At 44.6% G+C, this 23,345-nt stretch overlaps 2 protein-coding genes across 2 annotated transcripts in view; one reads left to right on the forward strand and one right to left on the reverse strand.

Moving 5' to 3' along the window:
* The window catches only part of LOC310773791 (gamma-aminobutyric acid receptor subunit beta-3-like), a gene marked incomplete at both ends in the record, with an annotated part of 125,488 nt that overhangs the window by 90,103 nt on the left and 12,040 nt on the right, over positions 1 to 23,345 (reverse strand). The gene's annotated exons all lie outside the window — the stretch shown is intronic.
* The window catches only part of LOC310773796 (gamma-aminobutyric acid receptor subunit alpha-5-like), a gene marked incomplete at its 3' end in the record, with an annotated part of 41,240 nt that overhangs the window by 1,577 nt on the left and 16,318 nt on the right, over positions 1 to 23,345 (forward strand). Inside the window, exons 2-5 of the mRNA XM_083633749.1 lie at positions 1,643 to 1,767; positions 5,169 to 5,236; positions 6,476 to 6,696; positions 17,174 to 17,256. Of these exons, the coding sequence (XP_083489875.1) occupies positions 1,643 to 1,767; positions 5,169 to 5,236; positions 6,476 to 6,696; positions 17,174 to 17,256 (497 nt within the window). The remainder of the gene's footprint in view (positions 1 to 1,642; positions 1,768 to 5,168; positions 5,237 to 6,475; positions 6,697 to 17,173; positions 17,257 to 23,345) is intronic.

Here is a 23,345-nt window from a genome sequence, read left to right on the forward strand (position 1 = left end):
TTTATCGACGAGATTTTTGTCAAGCTAGACGTGATTTTCTCCGTTCGCCTGCAGCGGTTGTTTACAGACGGGCTAAGTTGTGTCTGTGTCAGCAACGTAATGGGGGGATGGGGCTGGGGGGATTACACCGGAAGAAGCACCCATATTTCACATAAGGCATCATGGCAGCTAGAAGAAAGGTGGATAAGTGACATTTAAAGTTTTTGTTATTTAAGCATAACCCAAACCAGAATCCTATCCTTACCCAAGTTGTTTTACTAAACATAACCAATGTTCTTAAGTTTTATTTGCGTTTAACGTTGGAAAGGCAGCGAGGTTTTCAAATTAACTGCCGGTTTGGTTCAAATTTACGTTGAGATTGTAGGTTTGCAGAAACATAAAATACCACGTTTTAGAAATGTAAAAGGCAGATGTTTTGTTTCAACGAAACGTACAATGCTGACATTGTATTTTGGCGATTTGGTGGCACATGGTCAAATCCAGCCTATAACCTTGATCTCTGTCCTCTGTGTGTTTATACTCTGTTTGATCCAAATTACAGACAATAGCTATTCTTCCTCATTTTCTTGCAGCCTGAGAGACTGTCTTGCTTCATGCCACATCTGGCAGGGCTGCTAGCCATTTATTTCTATTTGGATTGCATATCACCGCTTTAATGATGTCTACTGGTAGTTGTAATCAGTACTTGCGTTCAATAATTAATCACAACAGCCGTGTCATTAATGCAGGGAGCTAATTAATCAAAACAAACATGTCATTTTGACATCCTAACTCACTGTCCTTTCTCCTCATAGTCATCCATTGCTGTTAACCACTGAGCTCTACTCTACTCTCCTCCTCTCATCTCCTCTCCCCACCTCTCATCCCCTCCGCTCCTCTCCATCTCTCCCCTTCTCTCCTCTCCTCCCCTTCTCTTCTCTCCTCTTCTCTTCTCTCCTCTCCTCTCCTCTCCTCTCCTCTCCTCTCCTCTCCTCTCCTCTCCTCTCCTCTCCTCTCCTCTCCCCTCCTCTCCCCTCCTCTCCTCTCCTCTCCTCCCCTTCTCTCCTCTCCCCTCCCCTCCCCTCCTCTCCTCTCCTCTCCTCTCCCCTCCTCTCCTCTCCCCTCCCCTTCTCTCCCCTCCCCTCCTCCGCTCCTCTCTTCTCCTCTTATTCCCCCTCCTCTCCTCTGCTCCTCTGCTCCTCTCCTCTTATTTCCTCTCCTCCCCTCCTCTCCTCTCCTCCACTCCTCTCTTCTCCTCTGCTCTCCTCCTCTCCTCTCCCCTCCTCTCCTCTTCTCCCCTTCGCTCCTCTCCCCTTCTTTCCTCTCCTCTCTTCTCCTCTCCTCCTTCTCTCCCCTCTGCTCCTCTTCCCTCCCCTCCCCTCCTCCGCTCCTCTCTTCTCCTCTTATCCCCCCTCCTCTCCTCTGCTCCTCTGCTCCTCTCCTCTTATTTCCTCTCCTCCCCTCCTCTCCTCCGCTCCTCTCTTCTCCTCTACTCTCCTCCTCTCCTCTCCCCTCCTCTCCTCTTCTCCCCTTCGCTCCTCTCCCCTTCTTTCCTCTCCTCTCTTCTCCTCTCCTCCTTCTCTCTTCTCCTCTGCCCTGCTCTCCTCTCCTCCCCTCATCCTCTCTCCCCTCCCCTCCCCTCCTCTCTCCTCTCCTCTCCCAGTCTCTGCCAGTCTGCCTCGGAGTCTCAGAAGGAGGCAGCGTGCATCGACAACAGTACAGTGTATACCAAGATCCTGGACGGGCTGCTTGACGGTTATGACAACAGGCTGCGGCCGGGCCTAGGAGGTTAGCCGGGGGCTGGGGAACCTGGCCTGTGATCAAATGACAGGGAACCTTTTAAGATGATGTGACAAGGATCAGGCTCATGAGAATAACTTGAACAATAGGATTATGGTACTCACTTTGAGTAATCTGGTGGATGTATTCTAACTTCTAATCTGCTATTACAGCAGCATAATCGCTCCATTTCTAGCATTCTACACTGAAACTCTATTGCAGTCATTCCCAACCCTTTTCATATCAAGGAGCCCTACTTTAGTACACATTAGAGCCTTAGTATCAAATCTGAGAATATTATTTTTATTGTTAGATATGATTTTGTCCAGAATCCCATTACTGTACTGTAGGTAGAGAGATGCCAGAGAAACTGTAAATTAATGCTGAAGTTTAATACTATTTGCTGGGGACCCCGTGTAAGTCCCTCAAGGACCCCTGGTGGTCCCCGGACCCCGCATTGAGAACCACTTGCTCTATTGTAATCTTGCTTTCAAATCATGATAATTTCATGTTTTTCTATTCTAATCTACCATTTTAGCATTGTAAATGCGGCATTCAGAGCCTGCTAATTTAAAAGAACAAGACGGTGCTCTCACATTCTAACATGATAATGATGCACAGTGGAGCCTCGCGGCATGCTAGGCTAGCCTGTAACCCTCCTGATCCGGACGCGCTGCCCTACTGTGGGAAGCCCGCCTTCCCGCCACAATTTCACGCACTAATTCATAGGAGACGCTGACAGACTGACAGACACACGGAGGGAGAAAACGGCACGAGCAGATGTGGAGTTTTCTCCCGCCATGTCGGCTGAGGTGAAGGCACACGTGTTGTTGTCAGACATCTCATACAGAGCCTCTGTGCACTGCATGCATTACGTGGCATACGTGCCTTTTCTTGTACGCCTCCATGGTGGAAAGAGTGAATCAATCAAGCCGTCTCCAAACAGCCTGAATTCAATATACTGTGGTATTTCTCTTCATGCTCTTCACCCCCGACAACGGGAGATAGCCTTGAGAGCGCACAGATTGCTCTTCAGAGATGGAGATTTCTGTGCTCCCTCTAAAGAGATGCTGTTGAAAGGAATGGCTCACCCTCTCTCTGTCTCGCTTGTCTTTCTTCTCCGTCTCCCTTCCTCTAATGCTGTGGCACTTACAGGACTCCATCTATTCCAATGACCTGACGCCGCCTCTTCATTTTGGACCCGTTACATTAGCCTCCTCATTTCACTTGCTTTTCAATGTACTTTCCCATAATGAGAACAGGCCGGGCTTCTTCATACTGAGTGCCTGATGTTGTTGTGCGATGGCAAAAAGGCTGCTGTCACTTCCTGGTAACCGTGGCTACCGCTCGACAAGAGGCCTATAAATACATAGCAGAAAAACATTCAGGCCTTCATTCACCATGCCGCTCTCCGCAGCGCGGCCGGCTGACTCGGGCTCGCCACGATCAAATTGATATGCGATAAGTGATTGATCGGGTGGTTTTGCCGGTGCAAATGGCGGACAATATATTGCCCAACCTTTCGCATTATCCTCAGAAGCAATGCATTGTAAAAGAAATGCTGAAACTATGTGGATTTATATGAATACTGAGTGAGCTGTGATTGATAACAGGGTTAAACCGGGTTTTTTGGAAGGCTGACGTTGATACCGGTGTTTTTGTATTGATGATGCTGATATTTTGTGCCGATAATCCACATATTCAGTCTTTCCCAAGCCGGGTATAGTGGCATAACAAAAATGGATGGCACTGACTGCATAGAGAGCCAAAGTGAACGTCACTTCCTGCCTTTCTCTGGGCACCAGCGTCTGAAGGAATAGGAATGGCGGTGAACGACGAGAGACTATGGTTTTTTGATCCCGTTTGAATTGTGCCACGGGGCACACATGTTCAATTTTGTCAATTTAAAAGATAACTATGTCAAGAAAGTCACAGTTTGTCCTGAAATTGAAACGTAAGGTTTAGTTTTGTGAATCAACTACATCTCGTGTCGCACATTATACGTCACACCATCAACAACAATGGACTGGCGGGAGAGACGTCACTTATGCGACTGGTTGTGCGTAGTCTTTCTGATCTGTAACTTATAGTGCCACAGTTTGACCACAAACTGTGACTTTCTCGACTTGCAGAGTTATCTTTTACATTGACAAACATGACATGTGTACTCCCATAGGACAATTCAAAGGTAGCGTATCACTGTGTTCACCACCATTCATATTTTTTCAGACGCTGGTGCCCAGAGAAATGTGGGAAGTGACGTTCACTTTGGCTGTCTATATTCCTGTTCATTACTTTGAGCCCAGTATCATCCTGATATATAGAGCTGGGGCAACTACGTCACATCTGGGTGAGCAACGCAAGGCATTGTGGGTAAATAGGATCTACTCCTGTACACTAGTGCCACTCGCTGTTAACTTCAATGTAAAATAGCGGTAAAAACAAAAACAAAAAAAACAGAAATCATTTCATTTATAAATGGCCCAAAGTCAGCATGACATGAGAATATATTACAGCTTTGCCGGCCATAGATTGCCCAAGATACATCGAAAAATAGTAATTTTATCCATCTTCAGTAATGTCACTCATGTCCTTATGTGACCTAGTTAGCGCCCGCTGTCTGCCTGGCATTTGAATAAGGGCTCGGTATTGGCAACTACACAATATTTCAGATAACATTGTGCGGGAGGTAGGTAGGCTACTGTTTTATTGTGATTGCTAATGTGTATGTAGCGTACGGCCAGTTTAGCGGAGCCCGCTACCTTTGTCTCTTTCGAGACTCGGAATGAAGAATGAACGACTCGAGGCGACGAGTCGAGTCGAGGCTTTTGAAGTCGGCGACTTAAGTTGAGACTTTTTATGGAAACATGAACATTTTATGAATACTTGTAAGCATGTCTCTAATTCGGCATACACATAGTCCAATAAGAAGCACACATTCCAAATATATTAAAATGTTTAGCTGGTGATTCTCACAGTGCTCTACCCGCAAAATACACAGTCAGAGGGCTGTAATTCAGCACCAGAGTGAACCACTTCCAAACATGAGATTTGACATTCACAAAGTGCTTCTTGGGAGATAATATGTTTGCCGAAATGGAGAGTGGCGTCTAACAATTCGTAAGGTTTCTAAATTATGTTCTGGCGGTATTCGATTTACCGATAGACAGGGCCACATTTAGTTGCCAGATGAATGGAATTTGGTGTGGCAGCCTCCCCAGACCCGCGATTGTCCTACTGGACCACAATGCATTGCGCTGGCAAGCGATCCTCCTCACCCGCGCTTACGTCACACGCCCCAGCCCTATTGGTCTAACCTCAGTTGAAACCCTGTTGTAATTGCACTGCTATTTATGCCTTTTCTCTGCCTCCTCATGCCTCAACCATCCTCAACTCTGCTCTCTCAACAGAGAATGTCACGGAGATCAAGACGGATATTTATGTCACGAGCTTCGGCCCGGTTTCCGACACGGAGATGGTGAGTCCATCAGCCGCAAACACCATAGACACAGAGAGAGAGAGAGAGAGAGAGAGAGAGAGAGAGAGAGAGAGAGAGAGAGAGAGAGAGAGAGAGAGAGAGAGAGAGAGAGAGAGAGAGAGAGAGACAGGTTAAGCTGATCAAACACCCCTGCAGGACATGCAGCCGCTTCACACTCGTCTAGGTATTTTTAGATTGTCTGCATCTAAACACTTCCTGGCATACCATTAATAACATTGTGACGTTAACAGACATGAAGAGAGACGGAGCTGGTTGTAACCTGGAAGCACATAGACGTCTTTGGAGACGGGTGCAGTTGGGGCAGGTATTAGTGACCGAGATTAAATGAAGGTAGACGACTTAGTGTGCTTTAAACATTGGAGGTTTAATGCAATGTGACTGGCCCATTCCCATTGGTTCCAAACGACTCCTCCCCTTATTAATTCATGGCCGTATGAACCATAAGGTTCCACCTGGAGGGAGAGAGGCGTTCAATCTCTTCTTTCATTAAATCTTAGATTATGCCCTGCCATAACTTGGCACACTTTGACACAGCAATGACCAAACCTACCACTGGCCTAATTGGCTCAGGAAAGGTATTGACAAGGGCACATGGCAGATTAATGAAATGTGCCATGGAGCTGGAATGGCTTTGTGGTTCATAAAAGCTTCTATGTCAGCCTGCTAACAGCCATATTATTCTACAGGATACACTATGTGCCTCTGTGCTCAGCCTGCTAACAGCCATATTATTCTACAGGATACACTATGTGCCTCTGTGCTCAGCCTGCTAACAGCCATATTATTCTACAGGATACACTATGTGCCTCTGTGCTCAGCCTGCTAACAGCCATATTATTCTACAGGATACACTATGTGCCTCTGTGCTCAGCCTGCTAACAGCCATATTATTCTACAGGATACACTATGTGCCTCTGTGCTCAGCCTGCTAACAGCCATATTATTCTACAGGATACACTATGTGCCTCTGTGCTCAGCCCGCTAACAGCCGTATTATTCAGGATACACTATGTGCCTCTGTGCTCAGCCTGTTACAGCCATTTGATTTGTATCAGTATGAAATCGGGAGATTAACAGGATAAATTACCAATCGGGAGCACAGCGGAGAAAGGGTTAAAAATAGGGAGACTCCAGTGGAAATCGGGGGTGTTGGCAGGTATGATAGTTACTGTGTATCCTATTAAAGCAACAGACTCTTTCCCTTTCTGCCCGCCTCAGGAATATACCATTGACGTGTTTTTCCGCCAAAGCTGGAAGGACGAGCGTCTGTATTTCAAAGGGCCCATGCAGATGCTGCCACTAAACAACCTGCTGGCTAGCAACATCTGGACCCCCGATACCTTCTTCCTCAACGGCAAGAAGTCCATCGCCCACAACATGACCACGCCCAACAAGCTGCTGCGGCTAAAAGACGACGGCACCCTGCTTTATACCATGAGGTAAGCTAAAAGATGACGTCACGCTGCTTTATACCATGAGGTAGGCTAAAAGATGACGTCACGCTGCTTTATACCATGAGGTAGACTAAAAGATGACGGCACCCTGCTTTATACCATGAGGTAGACTAAAAGATGACGGCACGGTGCTTTATACCATGAGGTAGGCTAAAAGATGACGGCACGGTGCTTTATACCATGAGGTAGGCTAAAAGATGACGGCACGGTACTTTATACCATGAGGTAGGCTAAAAGATGACGGCACCCTGCTTTATACCATGAGGTAGACTAAAAGATGACGGCACGGTGCTTTATACCATGAGGTAGGCTAAAAGATGATGTCACGCTGCTTTATACCATGAGGTAGACTAAAAGATGACGGCACGGTGCTTTATACCATGAGGTAGGCTAAAAGATGATGTCACGCTGCTTTATACCATGAGGTAGGCTAAAAGATGACGTCACACTACTTTATACCATGAGGTAGGCTAAAAGATGACGGCACGGTGCTTTATACCATGAGGTAGGCTAAAAGATGACGGCACGCTGCTTTATACCATGAGGTAGGCTAAAAGATGACGGCACGGTGCTTTATACCATGAGGTAGGCTAAAAGATGACGTCACACTGCTTTATACCATGAGGTAGACTAAAAGATGACGTCACGCTGCTTTATACCATGAGGTAGACTAAAAGATGACGGCACCCTGCTTTATACCATGAGGTAGGCTAAAAGATGATGTCACGCTGCTTTATACCATGAGGTAGACTAAAAGATGATGGCACCCTGCTTTATATGAGGTAGGCTAAAAGATGACGGCACCCTGCTTTATACCATGAGGTAGACTAAAAGATGACGGCACGGTGCTTTATACCATGAGGTAGGCTAAAAGATGATGTCACGCTGCTTTATACCATGAGGTAGGCTAAAAGATGACGTCACACTACTTTATACCATGAGGTAGGCTAAAAGATGACGGCACGGTGCTTTATACCATGAGGTAGGCTAAAAGATGACGGCACGCTGCTTTATACCATGAGGTAGGCTAAAAGATGACGGCACGGTGCTTTATACCATGAGGTAGGCTAAAAGATGACGTCTCACTGCTTTATACCATGAGGTAGACTAAAAGATGACGTCACGCTGCTTTATACCATGAGGTAGGCTAAAAGATGACGTCACGCTGCTTTATACCATGAGGTAGGCTAAAAGATGACGTCACGCTGCTTTATACCATGAGGTAGACTAAAAGATGACGGCACCCTGCTTTATACCATGAGGTAGACTAAAAGATGACGGCACGGTGCTTTATACCATGAGGTAGACTAAAAGATGACGGCACGGTGCTTTATACCATGAGGTAGGCTAAAAGATGACGTCACGCTGCTTTATACCATGAGGTAGGCTAAAAGATGACGTCACGCTGCTTTATACCATGAGGTAGGCTAAAAGATGACGTCACGCTGCTTTATACCATGAGGTAGGCTAAAAGATGACGGCATGCTGCTTTATACCATGAGGTAGACTAAAAGATGACGGCACCCTGCTTTATACCATGAGGTAGACTAAAAGATGACGGCACGGTGCTTTATACCATGAGGTAGACTAAAAGATGACGGCACGGTGCTTTATACCATGAGGTAGACTAAAAGATGACGGCAAGCTGCTTTATACCATGAGGTAGACTAAAAGATGACGGCACCCTGCTTTATACCATGAGGTAGACTAAAAGATGACGGCACGGTGCTTTATACCATGAGGTAGACTAAAAGATGACGGCACCCTGCTTTATACCATGAGGTAGGCTAAAAGATGATGGCACGCTGCTTTATACCATGAGGTAGGCTAAAAGATGACGGCACGCTGCTTTATACCATGAGGTAGGCTAAAAGATGACGGCACGCTGCTTTATACCATGAGGTAGACTAAAAGATGACGTCACGCTGCTTTATACCATGAGGTAGGCTAAAAGATGACGTCACACTGCTTTATACCATGAGGTAGGCTAAAAGATGACGGCACGGTGCTTTATACCATGAGGTAGGCTAAAAGATGACGGCACGCTGCTTTATACCATGAGGTAGACTAAAAGATGACAGCATGCTGCTTTATACCATGAGGTAGGCTAAAAGATGACGTCACGCTGCTTTATACCATGAGGTAGGCTAAAAGATGACGTCACGCTGCTTTATACCATGAGGTAGGCTAAAAGATGACGGCACGGTGCTTTATACCATGAGGTAGGCTAAAAGATGACGTCACGCTGCTTTATACCATGAGGTAGGCTAAAAGATGACGGCACGGTGCTTTATACCATGAGGTAGGCTAAAAGATGACGTCACGCTGCTTTATACCATGAGGTAGGCTAAAAGATGACGTCACGGTGCTTTATACCATGAGGTAGACTAAAAGATGACGGCACGCTGCTTTATACCATGAGGTAGACTAAAAGATGACGGCACCCTGCTTTATACCATGAGGTAGACTAAAAGATGATGGCACGGTGCTTTATACCATGAGGTAGACTAAAAGATGACGGCACCCTACTTTATACCATGAGGTAGGCTAAAAGATGACGGCACCCTGCTTTATACCATGAGGTAGACTAAAATATGATGGCACGGTGCTTTATACCATGAGGTAGACTAAAAGATGACGGCACCCTGCTTTATACCATGAGGTAGACTAAAAGATGACGGCACCCTGCTTTATACCATGAGGTAGACTAAAAGATGACGGCACCCTACTTTATACCATGAGGTAGACTAAAAGATGACGGCACGGTGCTTTATACCATGAGGTAGACTAAAAGATGACGGCACCCTGCTTTATACCATGAGGTAGACTAAAAGATGACGGCACGGTGCTTTATACCATGAGGTAGACTAAAAGATGACAGCACCCTGCTTTATACCATGAGGTAGGCTAAAAGATGATGGCACCCTGCTTTATATGAGGTAGGCTAAAAGATGACGGCACGGTGCTTTATACCATGAGGTAGGCTAAAAGATGACGGCACGCTGCTTTATACCATGAGGTAGGCTAAAAGATGACGGCACGCTGCTTTATACCATGAGGTAGGCTAAAAGATGATGGCACCCTGCTTTATACCATGAGGTAGACTAAAAGATGACGGCACCCTGCTTTATACCATGAGGTAGGCTCAACACCCTGCTTTATACCATGAGGTAGACTAAAAGATGACGGCACCCTGCTTTATACCATGAGGTAGACTAAAAGATGACGGCACGGTGCTTTATACCATGAGGTAGGGTAAAAGATGACGGCACGGTGCTTTATACCATGAGGTAGACTAAAAGATGACGGCAAGCTGCTTTATACCATGAGGTAGACTAAAAGATGACGGCACGGTGCTTTATACCATGAGGTAGACTAAAAGATGACGGCAAGCTGCTTTATACCATGAGGTAGACTAAAAGATGACAGCACCCTGCTTTATACCATGAGGTAGACTAAAAGATGACGGCACGGTGCTTTATACCATGAGGTAGACTAAAAGATGACGGCACGGTGCTTTATACCATGAGGTAGACTAAAAGATGACGGCAAGCTGCTTTATACCATGAGGTAGACTAAAAGATGACGGCACGGTGCTTTATACCATGAGGTAGACTAAAAGATGACGGCACCCTACTTTATACCATGAGGTAGACTAAAAGATGACGGCACGGTGCTTTATACCATGAGGTAGACTAAAAGATGACGGCAAGCTGCTTTATACCATGAGGTAGACTAAAAGATGACGGCAAGCTGCTTTATACCATGAGGTAGACTAAAAGATGACGGCAAGCTGCTTTATACCATGAGGTAGACTAAAAGATGACGGCAAGCTGCTTTATACCATGAGGTAGACTAAAAGATGACAGCACCCTGCTTTATACCATGAGGTAGGCTCAACACCCTGCTTTATACCATGAGGTAGGCTCAACACCCTGCTTTATACCATGAGGTAGGCTCAACACCCTGCTTTATACCATGAGGTAGGCTCAACACCCTGCTTTATACCATGAGGTAGGCTCAACACCCTGCTTTATACCATGAGGTAGGCTAAAAGATGACGGCACCCTGCTTTATACCATGAGGTAGACTAAAAGATGACAGCACCCTGCTTTATACCATGAGGTAGGCTCAACACCCTGCTTTATACCATGAGGTAGGCTCAACACCCTGCTTTATACCATGAGGTAGGCTCAACACCCTGCTTTATACCATGAGGTAGGCTCAACACCCTGCTTTATACCATGCGGTAGGCTCAACACCCTGCTTTATACCATGCGGTAGGCTCAACACCCTGCTTTATACCATGCGGTAGGCTCAACATTACAAGTATCTCCAGTGTGGTGAGTGATACACATAGAGAGTTGTATTCATCCGTTTGATAAAAGTGACTAGCCTGGTAAATCAACCTGATCACATGACCTCACATTCTGTTTCGTTCTGCGGAGCAGTCTGGCCTCCAGCCGGCCCCCAGCAAAGTGCACGGGCCAATCAGGGACCTGCCTTGTAGTTAACAACGTAACCGGCCAATCAGGGACACTGCTAGCAAAACAGTATGGCGGCTCCCGAAGCAACGAGCGGTAATGTTAATGTTAGTAGAGTAAACGCAGCCATAAGTGCAATTATTGCAGAAATAGACTCAATAACAACAATTAAACAATAATAAGAGTTGAAGCTCCCCACTGTCAGGTGAAAAGAAGCGGCTGGCAACTGCACATCTGTCAAGGCAAGTACTCCTGCCCACTGATATCACTGTGGACGGCTTGGAGTCTAGACTGATAAGTAGAGTGAAACAGGATGTGAGATCACGGATTCAGGTTGTTTTTTTACCAGGCTAAAAAGCGACGCCCACTCCCACAAAATGATGGACAGCAAATAAATGAAAACAAATGATGGTGCATCTTATACTGTAAGTGTCAACACAACAACACATTTGCAGGCTGGATTCTCTACATTTTAGAGTTATTGCATAATGAGAATTAGGTAATGATTGTTTTTCCAAAGCATGGTTTGAGATCTCATATAATTTCAGTTAAATTGCGAGTCACAGCGAAACATAGGCTACTATACTGTAGTAGCTTTTGAATGCTTGCTTGTCTGCACAAGGTTCAGTAGTATTGTCACACCACCATTGAGTCTCAAAAGTCTTAAGGGGAATCTAAAACTCTCCCCATTCCTACCTCCATCATAAGACAGGTGGCAGGTTTCAATCAAGTTGGAGAATTTAATTTTACAATGGCAACCAAGGCACAGCTGCAGTTCAAACACCCAGGCTAGGCCAACATAAAACACTGAGAAATACAGTCATGTACATGTACATTATAGTAGAAAACCTTGGGGTTGTCAGTCAGGACCACAGCAAAACAGTGTCACCGTGTGGCCATTCATGCTCACTAGTCATTTTGAGTTGGAGAATAAAGCTACAGTTTTTGGCAGTGATGAAGTGGTAAAAAAAAAAAAAGTGGGACTATGAACTCCAGTTGGTGATCGCTATATGCAAAACCACCGGTATCTACACTACCAGTCAAATGTTTGGACACACCTGGTTGAATGTACTGTGTTTTTCATGATCTTAAAGTCATTTTGACCTAAAGTCGTGTGCTTAATTTTTTTAAATTGGTCTCTTACCAGATAAATAGTGAAGTTGATGTCTATGTATGAATTTCTTTCCCAAGCCTTTGCCTTTCCATCAAGGCAATCTTAAATATAAGATAGTTTTGATTTCTTTAACACTTTTTTGTCACTAATTCCATTTGTGTTATTTCATAGTTTTGAAGGGGTGTCCTTTTGACTGGTAGTGCAGAAAGAATATAAAGAAATAAAGAAATAAAGAAATAAAGAAATAAAGAAATATAAATAAAAAGGAGACAAACTGTTTCATTAGTTAGGAAACCCAGCCTCTTAATTAATTTATCACGGCAGTAAAACCGTGGATTTTGTTATCTCGTTTAACGCCACTGTAAGCACAAGGACTTACCGTGACCTTTGGAGCGGAGAATTAGAATAATTCTGTGCTTAGTATTTATCCTGAGGAGTCACTGTAGCTGCAGGACTTAGAGTGACTGTATCACGGATGAGAGCACTCTATCTGATATCGATGCCACCCACAGGGAGCAGAATGCTGGATGGAAGATAAGATTATCCATATATGGAACTCTCCTGACTCTACTCTCTACACACACATCCAGAAAAGCAGCATACACACGCGCACTCACAAGCACGTGTGTGCGCGCGCACACACACACACACACACACACACACACACACACACACACACACACACACACACACACACACACACACACACACACACACACACACACACACACACACACACACACACAAACACGCCTTAGAGTAATACATGTGCATTCATGCATTCAAATATAAATACATACAGGGCTGTAAAAGTATGCATATGGAAGGACACAAATATATGCAGCTGCGCGTGTGTGCACACACACACACACCTACGCACGCACACGCACACGCACGCACACACACACACACACACACACACACACACACACACACACACACACACACACACACACACACACACACACAAACAAATCTCTACTTTTTAAGCCCCCAGGGTTCAAAGTTCAACCTTGCTGCGACTGATTAGTGCGGAAAACGCAGTAAAACGTTTACGAAGTAAACAGCAGTAGGCTGCTTTTAATCATCTGATTGTTACAGTATTGTGCTGGTCATTACCAGCAGAGCAGCACTTCTTCCTGCATAGACACACGAGCCATCTGGGCACTTACAGCTAACTCACCAGCCAATACTATCAGTCTGTCTTTATGCCTGTTAGCATTGTAAAGATTTTTCTTTCTGTACTTTTTTTTTCTTTTACAGTTTTGTATCTTTCCCCATTGATGTAGTGGTAAGGAAAAAGGTGGCTAAACTGTGACATATAGCAGCAGCTTTCTACATATTGGGGCTTTAAGGCAATATCCTCATATAACTTACGTTGGTTCATAGGCTGCTTACTATGATTTCTATTACTGTTAGGTCACACCATATTCATTTCAGCTTAAAAATGTCGTAAATTCTACCGTACATATAAAACAGTCGGGTGATTCACACACGCATGCACTTTTGCATGGCACACACGTAACGACTACTACACAGGCACCCTTTTAAGCATGCACACATCCATTTCTGGGTGTCATTGAAAGCTCCTCTTCCTGTGATTGCGCTGTCACCCCATTTGAAAAACATTAGCTAGGGGAGAGCGGCTGGTTTTGCAGAGCAAATCTCTATGCATTTGTCTCCATGGATAATTCATAAAAGCCCGTCTCACAACGCCGCGCAGGCTTAATGCACATGGACTTGATGGCATCCCATTATAGCCCGGCACAAGATAGGTTACAACAAAGGGGATTGAGAGACGGCGTTATCAGCAGCTTGCAACTCCTATATCAGCACAGAGCCAAGGCACTACATACCATTATCATTAGATACAGTTGGATTGCCATTCTCAATCTTGTTCCGACTGATGTACTTTATGATGTGAATGACACTGGTGGCATTCAGACATGTTACTCTATACAATTTGTGTCAGCATGCATTTTGTATGAAAATGCCTTATTTAAACTGCCATATCCTACAGTGCAAATTCAGATGTGTAAAGACAGTGCCTTCGCACTTTAGTGTCCCACCCCCTGCATTTGAACATTTACATGGTTCTTCATTCATATTTCATAGCAGTTGTATGATGGAAAAAAGGGCTTTTAGACTGATTCTCTGAGATCTTGTAAAGGTGATTTGTGGAGACTATCATTGACAGAAATGTTCTGGGACATTATTCTAATTTCAAACTCAGGTATAACTACAATAAACATCTGAGATTCTGGATTTTAAGGTATTGATTATAGGTTTCTGGCACAACTGTGCAAATCATAAGATTCCCTGCCTACCAACATAAGGGTCGCAGGTTCAAGACCTCCGGCTTGGTCGGGCATCCATACAGGTGTAATCGGCCATGTCTGTTTATTTAACCAGAAAAAAAGCATTGAGATAGAAATCTCTTTTACATTGCTGATCTGGTCAAGAAGGCAGCAAAAATCACACGTCTACATGTAGTGCCTCCTCTGGTTGGTCCGGGCGCCTAAAAAAGACGTTAAATAATAACATTGGTCCACGGCTTAAAAATGTTTCTATGTCACAATTTTGGCTCAAAAATGGTTAAATGGAAACTTTTTTTGTGGGTTTTTGGTTAGGTTTAGGGTTAGAGTCTAACCCTAACCCTAACCCAGACCCTAACCCTCCTGACCACCTCAGACCCTCTAACCATTAGAGGATCTGAGGTGGATGCCCAACTCCCGAAGGGGGATCAGAAGACCCTCTCCCACGCCCCATGCCTAACCCAGACCCTAACCCTAAACCTAACCTCTCCCACCCCCTAACCCTAACCTCTCCCACCTCCATGCCTAACCCTAACCCAGAACCTAACCCTAAACCTAAGCTCCCACCCCCCACGCCTAAACCTATCCTCTCCCACCCCTCTCAAAACTCCCACCCCTGTAAAAACTCCCATTCAAAAAAACATTTGCATTTAACAATTTTAGAGCCGAAATTGTGAAATAGAAAGGTTTTTGGCTGTGGACCAATGTTACTATTTCACAATGTTCTAAGAGACTATGTTGGAATAGCGTGATTCTCCATCTTACGTCATCCTATGTCCTGCTGGTGAAACTCCTCGCTGTCAGGTGAAAAGAAGTGGCTGAAAACAGCACATGTATCGGAGGAAGCATGTGCTAGTCTAGTCTACAACTCGCCCCGGGTCAGCGGAGGGGGTGGAGCAACGACCGGGCCAGCAGGGGGAATTGGCCAAGTACAATTGGGGAGAAAAAAATCACAGTGCACCCAAGATTCAAAGCAACTCATCTTTGCAGGCATCCCTGCTCATGGTGCAAGGACACATGCATAATTGGAACATGTAATAGCCAACAGCCATGTTCTAATTTCCATCTCCAAGCCTCGAAGACGCCCGATCGAAATCTTTCAGCTGTTTTAGACGCAATAAGCAAGGTAATGCAATTGGGTAATCTCCCACTGATGTGGAAAGCAACCTGAGCCCCAAAACACTCATCTCTGGGGAGCAGACGTGGCCTGTTTTCCCACTTCATTCTGCTCCATTCACGTTTAGGATATGATCGGGAGATTGCTTGCATTCGTGTGGGAGGTTTTGGAGCATGAAAAACAAGACACAATGGGATTTTGCCACATAGTTGTCAACATGCAATTTAATTCAAATAGTTTGAAAGAAAAAAAACACAGACACGTCTCGAATCTCGATCATTTTGTTATGTGTCTGGATGGTTAAAAGATGGATGAAATGCATAGAAGTGAAATGTTTGGTGCCTTTTTACGAATGTGTTTTAGTGTGGCGGCTTCTGCTCCACTTCACTTCCCTTCATCCAGCCCATTAAGTTCAGTGAATGCCACATCATCGTATCACTGTATTGCTATTTTATTATCTCTTATGGAACAAAGAATACCCAAAGGGATTTGATCAAATCTAGGGCACACAGCTGAATGTTTGAAATGAAAAGGGGAAGAAGAAGAAGAAACTAAGAAGAATGAGGCTTGATTTACTTAATATTGCAGTTCTTGTTTTCTGTTCAGGAGACTGCGGGGGTAAAAATCTGTTGTATCTGTGGCGGCTCAAATGCTATTTATATGTAAAACCATTGTGGTTTTATTCCCCCGGCGTTGGATTTGAATTGTGTTTCATTTGACACAGAGGGATTAGAGGTGGACTCTCTGCTCTGCTTAATTCAGATTTATTCAGCCCATCTTTACATTGTGAGCCCAGTTGAACCTTTCATACGAACCACAATAGCTTTTCAAATGCCATCATCTTAGCAATTCAAATGATGTTGCAGTCATAGTTACAGGAGATAACAGAGGTTTCAGGTGATGTTCAACAGTCATAGACTGCAAATGATTTGCAGTACCGTCAAACAGCTAGATTGACAGTTGAAAGAGAAAAAAATACAGTCAAAAGGAACTTGGCATTTGTCCCAAGGTTTCATTGAGAAAAACATTGGTGGCTAAGCAGAAATACACAGAGGGATTATTTGACTGTTGTCCAGGAACAGAAAAACACATTGACACTACAGCCACCAGGTGGCAGTAGTATCACTATAATGCTAGTCTTGCTGAATGGGGGAAACATTGTAGGCTACGCCTACTGCACTACCTAGTGATGTCCATGAAACTGTGTTATCATCACTACACTGATAAGAAATGACATAATCAGCAATGAACGCTCCTTCCTGGTAAATTTACTTGCTGTAAGAGGATTCCCCATAACCTGCACTGTTATGGGGAACTTTCTATCTCTCTCCTTAGCTGTTATTCTAGACTAATTACTTACGTGATCATTTTATGATCACAGAAGATGTTGCACAATTAAATGGATGTACTGTGTGTCTGTGTTTTCACTCAGGTTGACCATATCAGCAGAATGTCCCATGCAGCTGGAGGATTTCCCCATGGACGCACATGCCTGCCCCCTCAAGTTCGGCAGCTGTGAGTAAAATATTGTTGTTGATATGCACCACTTTTGTTTTTACTAATCTGAGACAAAGATATACCAAGCCAAGGCATTTGGATAGACGTGGGATAGACAAAAGTCACTGAATCTGGTAATATTCTGTCATTACTGTGTGTGTGTACTGTACATGAACTGAAGTCGAGAAAATACTGACAAAATAATTACATTTCCTTGGCAACTAACCACAAGTTTGGCAACATATTGTAGTCAGATTTTTTTTTTTTTTTTTTTTGCTTGTACCAAGTGAAATCTTCAGTTCTTTACTCCTGAAGCTTCTAAAAGCTGGCCTCATCCTGTCCATTCATGTGTGTTCTTACTCTGGCAGCCATCTATACAAATGTACAGCATTTCCCTAAAGCTTTGTGAAAGTTACACTTTTATTACCTTTATCTAAGGTTTCCTGGGGCATATGCTCTTTTACAGCTTCATACAAATAGCCCACAGTTACTGTACATACACCTGGGAACTGGCCAGCACAGCCACAGAGTTCTGTTGTTGGCAGCCCCACTGAAGCAGTTGGGAGTTAATTGCCTCATTCAATGGTTTGGATGCAGTGAAGTTGCTGAGTAAAGGGAGAGCATTGCTGCCCCACCCAGGTTGCGCCAGTCAGTCTGTGGATCTAAAGTCTAACCTTGCCCTACTCAGGAGCCACATTGACCGAAGGGGGGGGATCTTTGCAAGAGCCACAATCCAAAAAAGTCCCTTCCGTCCCTTTATCTTTTGCAGATTTTTATTTATTTCTGTATTTTAAGTAGGACTTAAAAGAGCCACAACTACCCATAAAAGGGCTAAAAAGGGCTGCATGTGGCTCTAGACCCTCGGGTTGAGTATCACTAAGAGGCCATTTACAGCTGGCGCTAACATGCGTTTTCTGTGATCAGATTGCAATCAGATTGTATTTTATCACTTGAAATGCCAGATGTAAACACCCCCAAAACGCATTGAAGAACGATTGCAATCTGATCGGCCAAACCACCTCCGGAGGTGGTCAGGGATGCATTGTGTACACATTGAATACAAGTGTAAATGCAATGTGTCCTCTCAATCTGGATATAGAAACTTTATGCGGATTGAGAGGACAACCATTTCTGAAAATGCATGTTAACGCCAGGTGTAAATGGAATCAGGCTGAAGTGATAAAATACAATCTGATTGCAATCTGATCACAGAAAACGCATGTTAGCGCCAGGTGTAATGGCCTCTAAGTCATTCCAAAAAAGCCTGCTTCTCTAACATTTAGGGTATTACTGGGCATCTTGATCAGACATGTTGAACAATTTTGAGGTTCTACTGATTCAAATTTTCCAGTGGTAATCTGCATTTCCCCCCCATCTTTGGTAGGATACTCTTTGCTGTGGTCTGGTTTCCTGCTGTCAATCAAAGAGTGTGTCCAGTACTGTGATGTTGGATTTTCTGTTAATGAGTTTCTGTAGGTTGCACTCTTTTCTTTGTCTGGTCATCCATGGTGGCTGTTACTGCTCATGCTAACTAGCCTACACAGTTCTTCTACTAGCTAAGCAATATTAGCCCATACTCTGCTAACTGGTTGCATGGTCGTAGCTGCGCCCGGTCGTTAGGCTGCGGACATGCGCGTCCACATGAATATGTGCTTGTTGCCAAGCAACCCAACACACTTCTCTTAGACGAGCTCGAGACAGCTGACAGACACGTTCTTCTCACTGCTAAATTTAACAGCCCAACACAAACAAACAAAAACCCGCCGACAAGCAGGGGTCCTGCGCCAAAAATGTCCATTTACAGCACATATCGATCAATATTTTTGGAGAAGATTCCCCCGCATTCACAGGACTGAATGGCATTGACAGCACACAGCTGTCAGTCCAGTTTTCGTTGCAAGTTGTATTCAAAAGCATATGAACAGAACTGAACGGAAGAGAAGAGAAGAGAAGAGAAGAGAAGAGAAGAGAAGAGAAGAGAAGAGAAGAGAAGAGAAGAGAAGAGAAGAGAAGAGGCAGTGGTGGCCCAACGGTTAGAGAAGCGAGCTTGTGACCGGAAAGGGTCGTCGGTTCAATCCCCGGGACCAGCGGGATAAACCTGGGTGGGGAAAGTGAAAAGGCAGCGCTTGCCCCTCCCTCATTACCACCACTGAGGTGCCCTTGAGCAAGGCCCTTAACCCCAACCGCTCCAGTGGAGCTGATCAGTGGCCAGCAGATCAGACTGTGGTTGTACTGGGCAGCTTCCAGGTATGAATGTGTGTGTGAATGTAAACAGCGCACTCCTGAAAAAGAGAGCATTGCTCTCAGTGAGACTCCCCCTGTATGAATAAAGGTTTTAAAAAAAGAAGAAGAGAAGAGAAGAGAAGAGAAGAGAAGAGAAGAGAAGAGAAGAGAAGAGAAGAGAAGAGAAGAGAAGAGAAGAGAAGATGTTCTGACACCCAATTAGGGCAGCGAACGGAAGGGCTTTCTCCACAAGGGCTTTCCCCTGTGTCTGTGTCCTAACGTGGATTTGAATGACATAGTTTCTGAAAATAAAATAGCTAAAATAAATAGCTATGAGTTTCCCTTTTCATTTGCATTCAAAATCTTATGAACAGGGCTGAATGGAAGAGAAGAGAAGAGAAGAGAAGAGAAGAGAAGAGAAGAGAAGAGAAGAGAAGAGAAGAGAAGAGAAGAGAAGAGAAGAGAAGAGAAGATTACATCTATCTTCTGACACCAAACTAGGGCAGCGATCGGAAGGGCTTCCCCCGGAAGGGCTTCCCCGAGTGACTTCTTAATGGGACACCCTGTCTGTGTGTCCTAACATTCCGGTCATGTACAGAAAGCAAAGTGGCCCTGGGGCTATTTAAAGACATATCTGACACCTTGGCAGCCTCTTGGCTAAAAGGATGAGCTTCTTATCCACACTCACTGTGTAACAGCGCCACATTGGACTGCAATCCAATTAGACAGTAAGGAGTTGCTGCTGGGCCTTCTCACGGCAAACAGCCATGAGAAGACATACAACAAAACATGCCCTGAAGACAACAAGACATGGCCTGAAGACAACAAGACATGGCCTGAAGACAACAAGACATGGCCTGAAGACAACAAGACATGGCCTGAAGACAACAAGACATGGCCTGAAGACAACAAGACATGCCCTGCAGGTGAGAAGTGTAAACACATAATGGGGATCATGTGTTCATAGCAACTTTTTATCACATATGTCAAAGCTTTTAAGATGGCTGGTTTTAGTATCCATGTCTATTCTTCTATATAATATTACTTAACAGCATGGAAATTGATACTCCTGACTTCTACTATACATCACCCATTCTTACAAAGTTCTCTATACCGTGCAATATTGTTCAGAAGGCACAAGCATTATGTGCATAACAAATGTTCTCACAATTATATGAGTTATTTGAGGTTGCCCTCTAGATCATCCATTCATTTGCAACCCATCTATCCATCAATTCGTCTTTAACCAAAAGGAAGATGTTCAAAGAAGGATTATAAAGCATGAAGAATTGTTGGAGAGGTGGCCAACATGGCCATGGTACACTACAGGGTCCTTACTTCCAAATACTGTAGTAGATACTCCCATTAATATAATCCCACTAATTACAATATCCTTCTCTGATCTAATCACCCCCTGATTTAGGCCTTGGCCTCAAGGGACTTCCATCTATGCATCCATTTTCTACTAACGACTTATCTGGGTGAGGGTCATGGTAGCAACACGGCAAGCAGAGCAGCCCAGACATTATTTTCCCCAGCAACTTCCTCCAGCTCCTCCTGGGGGAGCCCAAAGCACTCCCAGGCCAGCTGGGAGTCCCTCCAGCATGTCCTGGGTCTGCCCTGAGGTCTCCATCCAGTCGGTCATGCCCAGAACACCTCTAAACGGAGACACCTGGGCAGGGGAGGGGGGCATCCTTACCAGGTGCCCGAACCACCTCAACTGGTCCTTCTCAATGTGCGGAACAATGAGCTCCTTTGGGACTGCTGAACTCTTCACTCACTTGATGGCTTGCATCCACGATCTCATTCCTTCGGTCCCTACTCAAATCTCATGACCATACTGTAGGTGAGGGTTGGGGCGAACATCGTCCGCTAAATCAAGAGCTTTACTTAGTGGCTCATCTCTCTCTTCACCACCATACGATGATACGATGCTCATTTTACTCAGGCCAATGCACCTGGTGGTCAATCTCACAATCCTTCTTATCCTTACTCATGAATAAGACCCAAGGATATACCTTAGCTCCTCCACAAGGGGCTAGCCTGGGTAAACGCAGCCTCCACGTGACCTCTATCTATGCGCTCTCAGTCACTAGCCTAGTCTTTGTGACTGAGAGTGCATAGATAGAGGTCACGTGGAGGCTGGGTTTACCCAGGCTAACATGGGGCAGCTGCTATTGTCCACAAACAGCAAAGATGCCACCTTAATGTCACCGAAATGTCTTCAGACCTGGCCTCTGCCTTCATATCCTGCCCATGCATATTAGAACCAGGAGAGGGGGCAAGGTGCACTCTTGTCACAACCACCTTGAACGTGCTTGACTTAATGCCAAGAATGCGACAGCAGCTCTCGCTCTGAGTGTACAGCGACCGAATGGCAGCAGCGTACTCACGCAAAAATACCCACGGGATATCTCAGGGAGGAAACCCAGTCGTACGCCTTTCCCATATCCACAATACATTCATACTGTCCCTATGTTTAATCTAAACAACTGTGGTGCCTGCCACAAAAATAGGGCTATCTTTTTCTCCTGCTAGTTTTCTCATGTTTTAGGTCATGATAGCTCCAGAATGTCACTGTCTTCACCTTGAAGTTTACTCATCCATCGATCTGTTTTTCCATAGGTCCCTTGGTAACACTGGTAACAGAGTAGATTCAGATTAATTGTTCTAAATATTCATAAGGCCTAGTGCAGTAAAGCATGAAGAACTCTTATAAAGTTGGCCCAAGTGTGCTTTCCTCTCTGCCAAACCCTTTAGCCCACCCCCTGTGCAATGGCTTCTCACTAATCCCCTCTTCTGGCCGAGCTGTCTCCTCATTTAGGTGCTGGTCTTTGGCCATACAGCTCTCAAATGTACTCTGTTTACCACTCTATGGTAAACGGGGATGCAACCAGGTATGTAGCATTTCATTTAGGATGTGATCAGTTGTTTCACAACAAACAAAATGGCAGCCAAAGGCGCACACTCTCTTGCTAAGTTAATTTAATAGTAGCCTGCATTGAGTGTACTTAGTGTCTCACGCTCAATATACAGTACTCAAAGTAGAACAAAGGAATAACTTGCACTCCCTTTTGACAATTTCTGTCTAAATTGCCTCAAGAATCCTCCCATTTATCTCCATTTACCCTTTATGTCAAGCTACTGTTTATGGCTTTCACCTTGATTTACATTCTCAGGCTTTTTTTAAATGGAAATAACAGATGTTTCTAACATTTTTAAGAATTGAGATATGTCCATGACTTGTGATATACTGTACAGGGAGTGAAGAAATCCCTGTATATCAGAAACGTCATCTGTAAGGTCTTTAACTTTGAAGAAACTAAATCACATTCATAAAGGCAGCTACGCAGGCAAGTCATATCAAGTGATATCACATCATATTGATTGCCAATTTGGCAGTATAAATTAGATCAGCTTTAAACTGGCACACCCAATGTGCCAAGTCTGGCTACGCCAGTGCTTTAAAGGATGTCTGACAAGGACCATTTGCATGTGAGATTTCAATGCAACATGCCACAGTTAACAAACTCGTATGTAGGTTTTAGCATCAGTTTGCTTCACGCACAGGGCGGGAGCAGCAAAGCGTGTAGTGTGAACTGCTGAAAAGTTAGCCCAGGTGCATTGTCTTGTCTGCCAAAGCCTTTAGCCCAGTGATACTCAACTTGCGGGCCATGTGGCCCGCGGGCGCCCCCTGTGGGGCCCGCGATGGAATTGCAAAAAAAGGTGCACTTTTTTACAGTGCACCTGAACGCAACATGCAAGATACCCGCTGAATTACTGTCCAAATGTTCATGTCATTCTGGCCAATACTCCACTTCTGTTATAGCATTTCAGTCAGGAATATGGAATATCTTTCAATAATCTATGATTTAGCTACTAAA

Source organism: Poromitra crassiceps (assembly GCF_964638095.1).
Source record: "Poromitra crassiceps genome assembly, chromosome: 3".
NCBI classification, from domain to species: domain Eukaryota; kingdom Metazoa; phylum Chordata; class Actinopteri; order Beryciformes; family Melamphaidae; genus Poromitra; species Poromitra crassiceps.